At 44.8% G+C, this 18160-nt stretch overlaps 1 protein-coding gene across 3 annotated transcripts in view; it reads right to left on the bottom strand.

Moving 5' to 3' along the window:
* LOC148016482 (Protein kinase superfamily protein) overlaps positions 1-18160 on the bottom strand; it is a 133863-nt gene that overhangs the window by 50479 nt on the left and 65224 nt on the right. For 2 of the 3 annotated variants that reach the window (XM_087663750.1, XM_087663749.1), the window contains exon 4: positions 3349-3429. The exons of the other annotated variant lie outside the window; for it this stretch is intronic. In XM_087663750.1, coding sequence (XP_087519876.1) covers positions 3349-3429 — 81 coding nt within the window. The remainder of the gene's footprint in view (positions 1-3348; positions 3430-18160) is intronic. 3 annotated transcript variants of the gene reach the window in all.

Raw genomic sequence — 18160 nt, 5'->3', positions numbered from 1 at the left:
CTATTACTTTGGCTCTACAATCCGCTCCACTGAGAGACGATGACTATGGCTCAGCCTAAGCCTTCCTTTTCCCCACCCTCGACTACTCAAGTTTGAGATGCCACCTCTCGGAGTTCTTCAATATCTTCGATACCCCAAATATCTTCTTTGACACCACTAGCGGCACTTCCTTCATCATCAGATGATTCAAAGTCCGTGATCCATGAGCTTTTAGATTCCCTCTCTCTCATAGAGGGGGATTCAGAGGGGACTATACTCTCTTTGCCCTCGGAGGGGCCTTCTACTTGTTCGGCTTCAAAGGGGGCCCTTGCACCTCCACCCTCGAGGGGAACATCTACTCATCATGAAGTTTGTCACCCACCATTTACTCTTTCGGAATGGCCTTTGGACAGTCATTTCTCCTATTGATACCTAGGATCTTCAAGTACCACCTAGATTGGGGCCTTGGAGATTAAGTCGCGACCTAGTGACGAGACCTTTGAATTCCTTCCAGCATGGAGTAACGGAGCTAGTGGCTTCTCTCCCGAGGTGGAGTCAGGTTATACAGTTCACCTCATCTACTATTCCTTACTACAAGTTACCTTTCAAGTGGCAATCTTGGATCTCCGGGATCCTCTACATTTTCATGGTCTCTCTCTTCGCTCTTTCTTTATCCCTTTTTGAGCCTAGGAGAGAGTGTTGAGAAACCACGACTTCAGTTTACACACTTCATTTGGGGTTTCGCACTCACAGCCCCAAAAGGTGCTCGTGTCTATATTTTGGCCACCTTTTCATTGGGCGCCTACACAGTGGTGCACCATCCTAGACAGTTTATGCCTATAAATAGGCAATCACTTCATTCATTACCACACCACTACTCTTCAGACATTCTTCACCCCACCACTGTCTTCAGTCATTCTTCACCACCCTCTTGGGTCACCACCACCACTTCCCTTCTCTCACCAACCCCTTCCACTGTCCTCACACCCCTTTAGAAGGAAATTGCAGTTCATGGCTCATGACTGACTTCACTCTTCCTCTTTTGCTTCAAGAGCCCTGTTCCAATATCATGCCTTATGTTTGGAGCATCTTCCACCTCGCATTACCATCTGTTTGCCATCAACACCCTTCTCCTTCAGGCTCCACCTTCACATGTGTTTTTGAGTCTGGAGGTCTTCTCCTTGCCTAGCGTCATCATCTCTAGCTTGGCGTTAGTATCCTAGCCTCTGGCGACAATCTCCATCACCAAGCATTAGTGATTTCATCACTCTTCTATCACAAGGGATGTTAGGACCTGCGTTTTTGCAACTTGGCTTCTCCTCCAACACTCAGCGTCGCCCGTATGTCACAGATGTTGCTGAGACCCGCGTTTTTGCAGCCCAGATCATCCTCTATCATCTAGCGTAAGCATCTAGGCTGCTCTCCCTACATTTGACAAATGCAACATTTTGGGATTTGCATTTTGCTACCCAGGTCACTCCCCGGCATTAGAGGACTGCACTTCGCTCCCTCAATAGCTGGTGATCATCTTCCACATCTTCGACAACATCAAAGGACTGCAGTTCACTCCCTCGACAATTGTCCTTCACCTTCCAGTGATTATTTCGATAGCCCACTGCCTGAAGGACCACATTTTTCTCCCTTTATTGTGCAAATTTCCCACAAGTACTACCGCTTGATTCAAACAGGACTAGCTACTACGAAGATATTTAGTTAGTGGAAACATAAAGTAAACTCCACAAATTATTAAAAATTGGACAGCTATGATACAAGGGAAAAGACCTTCATGTGGATACCATTGATATAAGTGAAGATGGAGAGAATGCCCTATGCTTAAGATTTAGTAAAGTAGGTTTGAATGACTTCCCATGTTGTGATTGAAGAAAAGAGAAGAGAATGTACTATGATTGTAAGGTGGTCTGTGGATGATAATATATTAGAACGTACATTTCTAAGGGGAATAAACTATGCAAGTTGCTCTAGTAGAATATTGGAATGTGTAGAAGGAAAGACAACAAGTGCTAATATAGACAAAAGATGCGATAAAAGAGGTAAGTCCTATTCCAAACTTCGATATTCATGAAAAGAATGTTTGTGGTTTGTTTTAAACTTAAAGAGTAAGCTATGTCACTCTTACCCATTTACTGGAAAACACCAGGAAATACTTTTTTGTAAACATCATAAAACTCATCTGTTTGGATTTCTTAGTGTATTTCTCAAAGAAATAAACTTCTAGGGAGACCTAATAAGCAATAGCTCAAATTTAACGCTCTGATGTTTTATCTCAGCATTTTTCTATCTCCACAGTAAACTGGTTGAGCAAGATACCCTCCATGGACAGACGGTCCAAGCAAGCATGTCAAGAGAGGACTGGGAACCAATGATCCTAACTAACAGAAATTGGCAGGCACACTCCAGAACCACATCAACATCCTATTCCTTTGAAATGAGTTTGCCAAAAGTGCTGCCGATTACAGAAATATAGGGTCTACCATACTGATCTAGGCCGAGGAATAGCATCATGTTGGGAATGTCATCTACAAGCAAGGAGTAGTCCTTGCCCTCGATCGACCTACCAAAGAGGCCAGTTAAGTCTGAACGTCTAGCAGGCCATGGTAGGCACCATCTTAAACGGTTCGGAAGCGCTGAACTGGACCTTGAAGTGTGCCTTCCATAAGGGTGATAATGCTATAACTCTGGCTGAGTTGCCTGTAAGAGCTGCCTGGATGGAATGATTCAGTGTGAAATGGTAGTTGATTTCCTACCAATTAATAGGCCAGAGATAATGCCACTCTGTCCCTAATGACAAGCTCCGTGTCAGAAACAAAACAGATAAGTGGCAAGCATCAGCTGAGGAACAGGGGGCCTACATTGGAGTCCCCAGACCCCTAGGTTGGCGGAGCACCAGGACTGGATGCTAATCCAAAAATCACATTGCTCCTTCATTCTGATCTGGTATTGGCTGTTGGCCGGTCCTACTTTCCAAGTTATGCTGAGACGAGTCTGTCAAGGGAGGCGGCTGAAGAGAGAATCTGGAGAAGGGCAGCGAAGAGGGAGGGGGAAGCTGCCATAATGGGAAGGAGGAGAAGGGTGAAAAGGGGTGGGAAAGGCCAGGCAGGATGTTGCTGCAGCTGAAACAGCAGAAGGCTGAAAACTGTTAAGCTTTTATGTTAAGATCAGCAAGTGGTTCCATCAATGCTAAACTTCACTAAATGTACTTGCTGACATGCAATTTACAATGTTCTTCCAAATTTAAAAGAAAATACTTGATCAGTACAAAATCAAAAAATCACAAAAATAAAAATTTGGCAATGCCATGCTCCATTAGAATAGGTGGAAATAAGTATAAAAAACCATGTTCAGCACAACCTGCAAAATTGCATGTGTTGCAAGTTCATTTGCTGCCAAGACATCAGCTCTGATGCCACCAGCAACACGTCCTGGGTATGCCTGTTGAAAGGAAACGAATAGATCATTACTGCCAACTAACTGCTGTATAGTATAAGAGGAAAGTTAACAAGGCCTTTGATTATTTGAAGAGTTCACAAGCAAATGGAGCCAAGATATTTGACCTGACAATATGGATTTGAAAGGGCACCCAGAGAAAAATAATAGATGACTAGCATCATGGTTTGGAATTTTTGAGTGATAGCATGAGAGATATTGGGAAGTAGAGAAGAATGTCAGATTGAGACTGTTGTGTAAACATTCAAGAAGAGCCACATTGTCTCTAACATCGCATATATCAAGTACCCATGTAACAAAATATGCATATGCTTATGTTATGGTGTGCACTAGTCTAGTGTTTGTCTTCATTGCTTATCCAACCCAGAATGTAATCCATAGGGCCTGAGAGCAACTCAACAGACAAAAGGCAGACGAGTCCAGACACGAGTGTTCTGAACACGGGCTGGGACCTCTTGGGTCAATGGTGGTCCACGGACTTCATGATGACACATGTGATTCATGGTTGGATTCAAATCTGAAGCAAACTCATCAGCAACAAATATCTTGTCTTTGGTGTGAACTTCCTAAAAGATGAAAATACTAAACAAGGATGCTATGCTCCATAATACTCTTGTATGAAAAGGGTAAATAAATTCTAGCATTATTGGAGAAAACCTAAGACAAATTACCTTCACTAGGATCTTACAAGCCATTCCTAGCACAGTGATTGGTCTCCACCGAGTGATCTTCAATATTTTTGCACTACCCTTAGGAATGGTGTGAATCAAACCCTCAAACAGTCTCTCTGGCATGACTCTAGACACCATACTCTCCTAGAAATCCCTCAACAGTCCAACCTTATGATCTCCCAATAAGACAGAACAAAACCAAGTGTCCTTATAATGTCTATGGACACCCTCCTGGTGATTTGCCACATTATATCTATAGCCTCTCTGTGTCCAAGGCATTTGATTGTAATAGCTAGTTGTGTTGGCCACCTTGCCCACCTCATCAGGTGTTTGTGCAATGGATCCAAGTGCCCTCCTCATATATCTCACCCCCCATCTTGATTCTCAAGTGCCAAGGGCCTATTGTATTGAACAAGTACCTGGTGGCTCTATCCCTTGCCTGGTCCACAAGGAACCTCTCACATGGTATCTATATGTTGAGCTTAATGAATACATTATAAACTGAATAACTCTTTAAAACAGCCCCAAAAAATGTTCATTACCCAACTTTTCATTGAATTACCAAACTTTCCTAGAGCATGTTTGTATGACATGTCCCATAGGTCAAACCCTAATTTGGGATCCACTTGTCTATAAATAGGAGGCAGCCCTTCCACTCATCAGCCAATCTCATATTTTCAGGTCCTCCTTCAGCTGGCACCCACTTCTCCACTCCTGTCTACAGCATACACCCCTCCATGATGGATACCTCAGTTCGTGAAAGTGACCAGGCTTCCACACTTGGTGATCAATCTACACCCCTGCAGATCCTGCATTTGCTGCTAACAACAGTTTCCAGCCATCGTCATCAGACAGTGAAGCTCTAAGACTTTGTGTTTGCTGCTGTCAGGTCATCTGCTGCCTGCGTTTGCAGCATATAGCTGTCGCTGTCATCATTACGGGCAGCAAACTGCCACATTTGCAGTTTCCAGCTGTCACCTATACCTTCCTAACACTTTACAGCCTGCTGACCATTGTTTCATGCTGCCATTACATGTTCAACCTGATCCAAACCCTATAAATCTGTGTTTGCAGCTGCCGATCGCATTCAGAGGCTCCCTGCTTATTTCAGGATCCATATAAAGTTTGACACACTCTCCAACTCATACTCTCTACCGCAGTTCTTTAGAGATAGGAGTTCAAGGTTTTGTATTCACTCTACATAGTGTGTTTACTTCATTTACATTGTATCTATTCATTATTCATTATCCACTCATCTTCTATTTTCATTGTCTATAAGTTACCCTAGCCCTATGAGCTCTATTATCACAGTGTTTTGTCATACACTTGTGTTTGTATTCTACGTTCGAGTATTTCTTGACACTATATGCTACTCTCCCTTCATTATGAGATCAATAACTATCATGGCACTATGAAATCACTAAGCCACCTATGTACATAGAGGTCGTCTCTTCTCTATCGAGCTACTAGGGAGGTCCACCTAGCAGTGCTCTAGCCACCTCCTCTCCCTCAAGGACAGCATCCCTCACGCTCTATTATCACTGTGTTTTGTCATACACTTGTGTTTGTATTCTACGTTCGAGTATTTCTTGACACTATATGCTACTCTCGCTTCATTATGAGATCAATAACTATCATGGCACGATGAAGTCACTAAGCCACCTATGTACATTGAGGTCGTCTCTTCTCTATCGAGCTACTAGGGAGTCCCACCTAGTAGTGCTCTAGCCACCTCCTCTCCCTCAAGGACAGCATCCCTCCCCTCATCCCGTGTCCAAAACACAGTGCTTATCTCGTCCAAGCACTCATCCGAGTTCCTTGTTGCAGCTCCCATCCTAGAATGATCCAGCGCACCATAGTTGGACAACGGGTAATCTAAGCTCATTCACATGATATAAATATTTGGTATCCTAATCCCTGTGGTTCGACCACTAGCCCTTCAAAACAAGGTTAGTTATACTGGAGTCTAGTCCCAAAGTGTAATTCAAGCAAGTATGCATATTAGGGCCCCACTCTTATTGTCACAAGCCCAATCATCTACATAAAATTTGTCGATCTTGGAGAAAATTATATCTCCAACTAGTATGCTACTCCAAGAGAATTATAATGGCCCTATAGATTGCCCAAAACTATGCAACAACCCAAGGGTTTTCTCCTTTAACGTGAAGAATGAGCTCCTTCCAGACTCTTTGCTCACCACCTCTAATAGCCCCTCTACTCTTGCCTCTCCTATCCTGAAGAATGTAAAGATGAATATGAAGCATCAAACTCAAACTCAAATAAAACAAAAGATAAGGATTAGTATGTGAAACATTTTTTATCATAGAGTTTTCTTCTAATCCATAATAACATGGAACCAAGTCTCCACAGTGACTTACAATTGATGCCTGCATAACAAAAGGAGCACTATAGACGTAATCAGGATCACACAAAAATGGATTGTACAAACTTGCCACCGGGATTGTTTGTGAAGAGCTTGAACTTTGGGTTGAGTCCCGAGTGGATAGTCTTTCCTCAACTAAGAGGTGATCAGTCTCACCAGCAGAGCGCTCTAACTAAGATACACATTGTGAAGGAATATGAGACAAAGAACTGTTGGCCATCGGTAAATGATCCCTAGAATAAAGATTAGTAGATGAAGCGGTGTCATCCAAATAAAGATCGTAATGCCTCAACGGAGCCTCCATTAATGGAGTAACTTGAGAGAGCGTCAGAGAATCCCAATATGGAGTGGTTTGTGCCATCATGAATCACCACGGGATGTTTATTGTAATCAAGAACAACCCATGCCATCCACGATAGCATCAATACCTCTTTAGAATAGCACTAACATTGATACCATATGGAGATATGCTAGGGTCTACAAGAGAGAACATCGAGTTCACAACCACGATCGAAACACAAAGAACACAAACACAATGTTAAAATGCAAAACCAAATACACAAATAGTGAAGAAAGAGAACTCTAAAGTGAATGAATGAATGCTGTAAATGAAGGGAACACTACACAAGATGGTCAAAGGCAAAGTTGTCCAACAACCGATGACTCTCAAGGGAGTGGGCTGAGGGAGTAGTCAAAGAGTGACATCCACAAAAGATGGATCCCAATTGCTATAACCACCAATCGGAGCTAACAAAATGCTAGAAATAGAAGGGCAGTAGGCTGGAAACCAAAACACACCAATCTAGAAGGCTAGAACTAGTTAATGCAGGTAGTAATGAACCGCCTAAAGAGAATCTCAACTAATCACCTACAGCAATCTGGAGCTAGCAAAAACTATAAGTGGAAGATTTGACGCAGATCGGCCTACAAAAGCACAAAACGCCAGGCTGAAGTGATTGCTTGCTGAGCTGGAGCAGTCACTGAGTGGTGGACGTAGGATAGATGCAAGCATTGGGCAGCAAATCAGCAAACGCAGCACTGAAACACCTCTTGTAGGCTGGGCAACAGCAAGTAGAAGGTCACCAAGGGCTACAGAAGATGTGGCAGCAATCATGGTGAGCTGGACAGCCACTAGATGGAGAGCTGATGGGTGAAATCTGCAAAACATGGATAAAAAGAATGGCTCTGCAGCCTCCTATTTATAGATGTGGATCCTTCCAAAAGGGTTTTGGCCTATGGGACACAAGAACTTTTGTAATCTTTGAGTTTTGGGGTTAATGAGCTAATGAAGATTAGATGTGTAATACATCTTTTTAAGCTTAGCAACCACTTTGTGGCATCTCTATTCCTTGCATAATGCATCTTGACCTCCCCATCCATCTCTACCACTTTTGTAAGCGAGAAACTCAATGCTCTCCAAATTTATCTCGTGCTCTCTAGTCTCCTCCATGGCCATCTATACTCTTTCAATGGGGCTCCCATCTCTTGGGCAGCCACTAGTGGGAGTCCCTTGGGCACTTGCCAATGGAGCCTCTTGGGCACATGTCACTTGATCCTTTAGGGCATGTAAGCTTTGAATTGCCTATGATTTTTGCACCTCTACCAAGGCAAGGGAAGGCTATTGTGGCTAGGTACCTCACTACTCTCAACTCGCTCTTCTCTCATCTTTGTTGTTGCTCCTTCCTCTCTCTCTCTCTCTCTCTCTCTCTCTCTCTCTCTCTCTCATATTGAACTAAAAAATTAAAATGCATTACAAAATTGATTCGCTCTTTAAAACAGCCCCAAAACATATAAATTACCAAAAGTTTCTCTGAACAGTGCGCAGTCCTAAAGAGTTTCTATGTCCCATAAGTAAAACCCTAATTTGGGAGGATTCTTTTGCATCTATAAATAGACTACCCACCATTCAATCAATCCTTCTCTTGCAGATTTGGGCCACCATCAGCCTTCTTCCACTAGCCATCCAGCCCCCTTTGACTATTGCCACATGGTCTAGAACTGCCACCTAGCCTCCCACTACAACTGGTGATCAGATGCCATCATCTTCATGGCATTACATCGCTACATTCACCAATTCCGGCCCTAGAGACTATTGTGTCCTAGTTTCCAATCTGTTGCCCTTCCATTTTCAGCATCAGCCTCATTTGCTTTTGCATCTACGGCACGTCATTTTTGTGTTTTTAACACTTTTATTCATCATTCTCTACTCTCAGTCGTGGTTACTACACTCAGGACCTATCTCCAATGGGCGATACACATTAAAACCTATCTCAAGCCTGCTCCCACAAGCCACCTGTTGTTGGACGGCTCTACCCTTGAGCATTCTACACATTCTCTCATTTATTTACAGCATTGATTCATTGATTTAAGAGTTCCCTTTCTTCTCTATTTGTGTTTACGTTTTGCATTGTTTTCTCTACACAAACCCTAGCATATCTTCACATGGTATCAAAGTTGGTGCTCTTTTAAAGAGTATCATGTGGCTGTCGTAGAGAGCTTGATATATAACTGATTTACAAAGGCTCAAACAAGTCCATCTTTATATTTTCTGATGCTATCTCCAGCTACTCCTTCAATCAAAGTCTTGAGGAGGCATTATGGTCTTGATTTGGCGGACAATGCTCCTTCTACCGTCCCTTCTTGTAGGGATCACTCACTGAGGCTTGACTCTTCTTTATCTCATGCTCCACAACGTGCATCTCAGTTCAAGCACTCTCCTAACAGGACTCATCACCTCTCAATTGAGGAAAGACAATCAACTCGGGACATAGTTGTGTTGAGCTAAATTATCATTAGCTTTTATTAAACAACCCCAAAACTCAAGTTAAATAATGAATTTTAACCATTTCTTTTAAACCAGGAGCTATATGAGAGAATTTTACAATCCCCCATGTAAACACTAATTTGGGAGGCCCAAATTTTTCTATAAATAGATAGCCTTCCCTCCCACAACCTAATCTCGTTTTTGCATCTTTTAGGCACTAGAGCTTCGCTACCCACACCCCATTCGTGGAGGACATCTCAACCGAAGCCGCCTGACATTGTCTACATCTATCTGGAGTCTATTTCTAGCCTTCTCACGCTATGTACACCCCTTACGGTTGCCACTGTCAACTATCGCCATCTCTAGGAGGCTATGTTTGAGCCTGATGGCTTGATTTGAGATTGTGTTTGCACCTACAACACCCTCACAATCAGTCTTTGCTGAATTTGGTCTCCAAATTATTCACGGTGTTCATCGTCTCTAGTTACCCTAACCCTAACTCTGTTCTATTTTCAATTTGTGCTTGTAAAGAAATACCCTAGCACAAAAACACAAATACAATTACAAGCAATACCCTAATTCAAAAACACAAATACAATCGTACAACAAAGCAAAAATTGAAAACAGAACACAACTAGGGTAAGGGTAACTCAAAGATAATGAACACAATGAAGAGACTGAAATGAATAAATCAGTATAATACAATGTTTATGTAGCAAACACACTATGAAGTGAATGAATACTATACCCTGAACTCTCATGTCTCAAGGACCAAGTCAGAGATAATGAGATAGAGAGTGTATCATACTCTGATAGCTCCCAAAATGCAGCAAGGCAGCCTCCAAAGATGTTCGCAGCAACAAATGCACCACTACATGCCAAATCACTAACAAACAAAGCAATGAGGAGAAAGAGAACAGCAAACACAATCTAATGAGCAACAAACGCAACCTGGTAGGATGTCACCAGCTGATGGGAAGACACTAATGAAATAAAACATTGTAGTAACACACAGAAATAAAAGGCAAAAAGTGGCATAGACTGCAATATGGAGGCTGAAAACAGACACCGAATGGATGAAAAAAGTGTGGGGCAGCTTGGCTGAGATGTCCTCACTGAATGGCGTGTGAATGGTGAAGTTCTAGCACCAAAAATGTGCAAAAACAAGATTAGACTAAATGGGAGGGCAAGTTGTCTATTTATAGAAAGTTTGGGCCTCCCAAATTAGAGTTTATATGTGGGACGCTAAAACTCTACCAAACTGCTTTGGGTTTAAAAGAATGGTTAAAACTCATTAATTAACTTGAGTTTTAGGGCTGTTTAATGAAAGCTAATGGAAATTTAGCTTAACATCTCCTCTCAAGGCAAAAAATGGAACCAAAAAGGGACTACAAACAACCACAAGCCCTTTTTCTTTTCGTGTCCCCGAGGCATCCCACCCCAAAGCAACCAAGGCATTCGCCAAAGGACGCACATCTGCTACTCTATGACCTACCAAGACTACAAAGGCAATAGTTATCTTACCAAAGGAGCCAAAGTGTTCACCCCAAAGAGGACAAAGCATCGGACAAAGGGTACTCGTTGGCTGCCCAATGGCCTTCCAAGTCTTGCAAGGCTAATGGAAACACAATGGATTGCTTCTTTTTTCCTTTTGAGGACCTTGTTTTGTTATTTAGAAGATTTAACATTGAGTGAGTGTTTTCAAAAAGTACTCGGTCGACTGAGTAACAATGCCCCAAGGGAAGATAGGGATGGTCAGCCCCAAGACCTTCACAAAACAAACAAACCTATCACAACCACTACTGGGTGTTGATAACCAAGGAACTAGGTTGTGTGTAGGAAGCATCTACAATGGGTATGTAGAGAGGCAAAAAATAATGCGGAAAGCAAGCTAGACAATCTAAGCAAGTAAGGGAGACTCCCTCCAAGATTGCCATGTCCAATGCCATGAACATGATAAATCTAGAGTCAACCACTCCAAAGACTGAAAAGGGATAAAGCGCAAAGGAAAACACACTATCATAAGGGCATTAAATTTTATTGCTTTGCTTAGCATTTCATTAAAATTTAACCAAATGTGCTAATGTGAGTTGCACATGTGAGGTGCAAATTAATTATTCCACAATGTGGGACCTAGAACTCTGAGATTTTAGTTGATGCCAAAGGCAAAGTTGTAATAAGTAATGCCTAATAGATTCTAGATGATATCTATACCTAGTGTCAAATTTACGCCTAGACCAATTCATTGGCCTTTACAATCAAAGGTAACATAAGAGACTAGCATAAATTAATTAATCAATACCAATCTAGAGGTCAATAGCTACTCACGGACATTTGAAAAACAAATTGGCCTAGCTAATTTAATTATTGGTTGGTGAAATTAATCTTTTAAGTTCTAAAATAATTATTAATTTAATTTTTAAAATTCATATTATAAAAATTAATTTAATAAATTGAATAATACTTTTAAAAAGAATTACAAGGCTGCCACTTGGCAAAACTTGCCCATTCAAGTGGAAAAGTTGTCTTTTAGATTGAGGGGGTGGTAGGGAGAGAGAGAGAGAGAGAGAGAGAGAGAGAGAGAAATGAAATGAAATGAAATGATATATTAACCTCTACAAAAGGCCAAAATGACCTCTGAAACCATGAGTTACAATCATGTGTATAATGGTACAACTGTCTGAGCAAAATATGTACGTACCAAAAAGTAAAATAAGAAAGAAACTAACTATGGCTATGTGTAAAACATAGAGCTCTATCTAGTAACAATGAGCTCCAAATGGTACAATCTCATGTGGGTATGAAGGACCTAGCTCTAGCCCGAGCAATAATCCCCTGTATCCGCCTATGAAGGTGTCATCCATGTCTGTGCCGAGCCCTAGGACGTCCGGATCGGCTAAGTCGAACGGCTCAATCAGTCAGTACTCCTTGTCTATGTGGACTGTGGCGGTGAGAGAGGCTCTCGTGTAGACTATGGCTGTAACTATATTGAAGTCGTCTGAGTCTCCTTTGCAAGGAAGTCTGTGAGCTGCCTCTATGAAGGGCCTTGATGTCCTGGAGCAGCTGTACTCCTAAGGCACATGTCACGAAGCCATCGTATCTCAAGAAGAAAGAGGCCAAGGCATCGCTCATCAATAACATCCATGACTCTGGATAGTGGTCCGAATCCGTCTCTAAAGAGACAGTGGAAACGACAACGGACCTCATAATACGCTGGGCAGCGGCAAATATAATGCTCCTATGTCTCTAGCTCTAATTGGCATATCTGGCATATACGCTCCTCTGGGATGGATCTATATTTACCAGTCTCAATCTCTAGCTGATGTGAGGAGGTGCGCAACTGTGAATTTAGGTGTTGATCTCCTGGCCCACTGTGGTGTAGTACTAAATACCATCACCTTGGTTTTACCAAGGTTCATTGAAAGCCCACTGTCCAAAGTATTGGAGTGTAGTGCATCCTAGTATCTCTGTAGACCCTCTAGAGAGTCAACTATCAATACAATGTCATCTCCATACAATGGGAGGGGTATCTAGGTGCTAGCTCGTGGAGCTCCTCTATCTCCTTCCTGTGAAATGTAATCAGCAATCCTATCAATGTACGGGCCAAATAATGTCGGAGAGAGGGGGCATCCCTACTTCACCCCAATGGTGGAGTAAATAGGTGCCGAAAGGCCCTCAGGTGTCCAAACTCTGCCCACAACTCTCTCATACAATGCCAAAATACCCCAGCTAAGCTCTTTTGGTACTTCCATGGTATGCAATCTATTTATCATCCTGTCTCTCGGTACTGTGTCAAAGGCTTTGCGGAAGTCCACAAAGCAGCAGTAGGTCCGTCGGCCATGGGCCCTTCCCTCCTCAATGATCGCTTTCAGTGTGAGGATGCGATCCAATGTGGAAAAGCCTCTCCTAAAGCCAGCTTGTCCTTATGCTCTAAGACCCCACATCTCTGCCCACTTGCTTAACTCATGCTCTAGGATGGAAGCATATAACTTAGCCAATGTATGCCCAACCATGATAGTCTCATAGTTACTGGGTAAAGTAGGGTCCCCTTACTTGAGGATAGGCACAATAGTCTTCGTGCTCCAGCTTTCCGATAGGCCTTCAAACATGGCTCTATTATACATGTAAGCTAGAAATCCTGTCACCAAATCTCTAGCATGGATCTGTCAAAGATCATAGCCTGTTTGGAGGGCAGGCTGCTGCACAGTCGGACCAGCAGGCTGCTGCACAGTCGGACTGTGCAGTTGGACTGCCACGTGGCAGTCCAACTGCCTGCAGCCGATTTATTCCAGGCTGCGCCCTATTTCTGGCGCCCCAGTTCGTGGCTGTTTTCGACTATTTATAGTCGACGTTTCCAGCAGTCTGGCCACTCTTCTCTGTCGCAGATTACAGACCGGTGCCGTGCAGATTTCTGTCTCTGTTCACAGATTGCAGACAACAGACAGTGCAGACTGCAGCAGACTTCGAGGTGGACAGCAGGTCGCATCGTCGAGGTGGAGACACGCAGTCCAGCGCACTGCGCCCGTGTATATCTTTGTATTCAGCATTCTTTATACAGCAGATCTTCATTGTCCACTGTCTCTTTCTCTCCCTTCTCTCTCTGCGTTCTCTCTCTCTCAGTCCTACGCTTCCGCACCGCTGCACTCTGACATGGTATCAGAGCAGTGTTTGAGGGCTGACTGAGCGCAGAATCAACCTGAAGAGGAGTTTCCATCGCGACACAAATTTGCGTTTTTTGCGTTTAAGGGCAGACAGGAGGGCTGCGCCTTGGAACAAGGCTGAAACGAGTGTGGGCGCACAGGAAAGGAGTACAGGTGGTGGATTTGCTGCTGTTTACTGCTGTTTGACGCGGAGGAAGTTTGAGTTTTCAACCTAAAAGTGCAGGTTTTGCTTTTTCATCGCCTCCGGCGGGTGAAGAAGCTTCGGGACGCGGAAGAGCCTTAGCAGGCTGAGTTTACCCAGTCAGAGGGGGCTGCTTTTGCGTTTGAGAAGGCATTGCAGGTGAAGATGTCTACAGAGATAGACTTGGAGTTCCAGGCGATTATGGACCGGAAGGTGCCTGTCCTACCGGCTCTTCCTACAGATCAGAAGCTCGACGGCGACAACTACCGCATTTGGCGCGTTATGATGTTGGCCATCCTTGCGTCCTATGATTTGGCGGAGTTGGTACAGGAGGATATTGACCGGCCTTCGGTAAGAGATGAGTCCAAACTCTCTTCCGATGCTCGTACGGAGTTGGCCAGGGCCCAATCTCATTGGGACAAACTGAATGCCAGGATTCGATCCTTTCTCTTTCTATCATGCACTACAGCCGTGATCGCTCACATCGAGCACTTGACAGTGGCTCGTGAGATATGGCTGGAGCTTGATCAAATGTACAATCGGATGACCCCGATGAATAGGGTTTCTTTGGAGGTACAGATGCGGACTTTGTCCGTCAATAAGTCTTCTTCGCTAAGGGAACACATTAACAAGCTAAGGCAGCTACAGATGCAGGTTCAGAATGCGGGGAAGCCGATTTCCTCCGAAGACATGGCGATCACACTATTGTCCCAGTTGCCGCCACGATTCGGTACATTTTACTCTGCCCTTATTGCTTCGGGGCGAGAGTCTACTCTTCGTTGGGAAGAGTTGGTTCCTATGGTCTTGGACCAAGAGGAACAGTTAAAGGGACAGAATGCTTCCAAGACGGAGGCGTTGACAGGTCAAGCCTCTCAGAAGAAGGGGAAGGACCAAAAGAAGAAGAAGGGGGATAACAAGTCCAAGAAGGACAAGGAGAAGGACAAGGACAAAGACTCCACATGTCATATTTGTGGAAAGACTGGCCATTGAAAGAAGGATTGCCCTGACAAAGACATGAAGGACACCAAGAAGAAGGATACCAAGGATTCTGGAGCGGTGGCTGCACCCTCATCAGCTGCATTTCTACATCTAGTTGTCATTGAGGACGCTTCACCGAATGCTTCTGATGCTGCGATGATGGCTCCCCAAGCTCGAAAGTGGATTGTTGATAGTGGTGCCTCACGGCACATGACTCCTTCATCAGATGGTGTTGCCTAGCTGCGACCTTCGCGTGGGCAGGTTCTCATTGGAGACAGCTCTTCAGTTTCTATTGCAGGTCGGGGTAAGATGCAGCTTATTCCGGATGGACGAGGTGGCACCCATACCTCAGAGGTTTTGCATGTACCAGGATTAGGGTACCATCTCCTTTCAGCTCATAAGATTTGCTCCCTTGGTCTTTTGGTGGAGTTTGACAGTTCTACTGTGCGAGTCCTTGATCGTGAATCGAGGAAGGTTCTATCATCTGGATATGAGAAGAACGGCATTTACAAACTGAAGTCTTCCACTGCCCTCTCTACTCTTCTTCTTACCTCACAGTCACAGTCTGAGTTATGGCATGCTCGGTTTGGTCACCTGAACTATGACTATCTTCGGAGGGCGTCACGTGGACAGCTTGTTCGAGGGTTGCCGGATATAGTGGTGAGCCAGCAGCCATGTGTCTCCTGCATACGGGGGAAGCAGCATAGAGATGCCATTCCCCACACCGCTTCGCGGCGGTCTACTTCACCGATGGAGTTAGTATCTACGGATCTATGTGGCCCTATGAGGAATGAGTCCCTGCGTGGGAGCTCGTACTTCATGCTGATCGTGGATGACTATAGCAGGCTGACATGGGCCTATTTTTTGGCACTAAAGTCAGAAGCCTTCTCGCACTTCAAGGATTGGCTTCTCTTTGAGGAGAACCGATCAGGCCGGAAGTTGAAGACCTTGCGATCCGACAAGGGAGGTGAATTTGTGTCTAATGATTTTGCTCGGTTTTGTGCAGATAGAGGAATTCACCAGGAGTTTGCCAATACCAATACTCCTCAAGAAAATGGTATTCTAGAACGGAAGAACCGCAGTGTGATCGAGATGGCGCGCACCATGATGGAGCACCGACAGACCCCCCAGGTTCTGTGGGCCGAGGCTGTGGCTACTGCAGTCCACATTCTTAATCGATCCCCTACTTCGGCCGTGGAAGGGATGACTCCATTTGAGGCTTATTTTGGGACGAAGCCAGATGTTTCTTACTTTCGAGTCTTTGGGTGTGATGCCTATGTTCACATTCCCAAGGCTCACCGTGATAAATTTGAAGCGGCTTCCCGAAAACAGGTATTTGTTGGCTACAGCTCCCAGTCCCAAGGCTACCGACTGTATGATCCCGTCAAGCGGGATGTGTACACTAGCCGTGATGTGCGGTTTGTGGAGGTTCCGGCTTCTTCAACGGGTGAGGAGCATCCCGTTCTTGGAGATCCCGGGGAGAGTTGGGCTCCTTCTACAGTTCCACTGGAGCCCGTGCCTTTTGATTATGATTCTATTTCTGACACAGAGTCTATTGTTCCACCGGACACCTCTGAGGAGTTACCACCGGTGGATATTCCAAAGTCTTCTGCTGATGGAGAACGACGAGGGGAGGTTCGGCCTCCTCCTCACTGGGCCCGTGACACACTCCGTGATTCAAGGATCAAGGGGGTTCCTGAGGAGTGGGGACCGCAGGATGGTCCGCGGCGGTCACGGAGGCACCAGGCGCATTCTTCGGAGCTTGTTTGCTCCAATTATTGTTTGATGTCCCGTGTTATGCAGGATCGAGAGCCCACCTCCGTGAAGGAGGCTTTACAGTCCGCCCCATACAAGAAAGCTATGGAAGCTGAGCTGGAGGCTATTGAGAGGAACGGCACTTGGTCACTTGTGCCACGCCCCCCGAAGAAGAAGGTGATTGGAGTCAAGTGGGTCTTCAAGACCAAATATCTCAGTGATGGTACTTTGGATAAGCACAAGGCTCGCCTTGTTGCTAAGGGTTTTGCCCAGCGCCCAGGGATTGACTGTCATGACACCTTTGCCCCCACAGCTCGTATGGCAACCATTCGAGCTGTTCTTGCTTTGGCTGGCCATAAGAGATGGCCCGTTTATCAGCTAGATGTGAAGTCGGCCTTCCTGAATGGTGATTTGAAGGAGGAGATCTACGTTGAGCAGCCTCCTGGCTTTGGTTCTTCAGATGGGAAAGTCTACAGGTTGAAGAAGGCCCTGTATGGCCTCAAGCAGGCCCCGCGAGCTTGGAACGAGAAGATTGATTCGTTCCTCCAGTCTCAATTGGGATATCGGCGGTCCAAGGCCGATCCGCAGCTGTATGTTCACACTTCCGAGGATGGTTGTGTGCTATTTGTCTTATATGTTGATGATTTGATTGTCACAGGTGATGATGCACAGCAGGTCCAGGAGACAAAGTCAGCTTTACATCGGACGTTCGAGATGACGGATTTGGGGCTCCTTCATTTCTTTCTAGGCCATGAGATTTATCAGTCTCAGAGGGGGATCTTTCTCTCCCAACAGAGATATGTACAGGAGCTCTTGGTGTCTTTTGAGATGGAAGATTGTCGAGCCCTCTCTACTCCTATGGATCCGAACTGGAAGGCCACTTCTCATTCAGCTTCTCCTTTGGCGGATGCGTCCCGCTATCGACAGTTGATAGGGTCTTTGATTTGGCTTCTCAACACGAGGATTGATCTATGTTTTGCTGTTGGGCTCTTGGCAAGGTTCACGAGTGAACCTAAGACGGTGCATTGGCAGGCTGCTCAGAGGATACTTCGGTATCTGAGGGGGACGTCTGATTTGGGGATTCATTACCCCGCAAGGACAGATGGGTCAGATCTTGTACTTGCAGGTTGGAGCGACTCGGATTGGGCCGGTGACGTGGACCACAGGTGGTCTACAACAGGTTACTGCTTTACTTTGGGTGCAGGTGTTATTTCATGGAGTAGCAAGAAGCAGCCCACGGTAGCCCTTTCGTCTACTGAGGCGGAGTATCGGGCCGCGTCTTCCACCACATGCGAGGTTGTGTGGCTTCGGAGATTGTTGGAG

The sequence above is a fragment of the Lygodium microphyllum genome, chromosome 23, assembly GCF_053477565.2.
Source record: "Lygodium microphyllum isolate KBCC chromosome 23, Lygodium_microphyllum_v1.1.10, whole genome shotgun sequence".
Lineage (NCBI taxonomy): Eukaryota > Viridiplantae > Streptophyta > Polypodiopsida > Schizaeales > Lygodiaceae > Lygodium > Lygodium microphyllum.
Note: the sequence above shows the minus strand (reverse complement) of the source record. Positions and strands in the feature narration are given on the sequence as shown.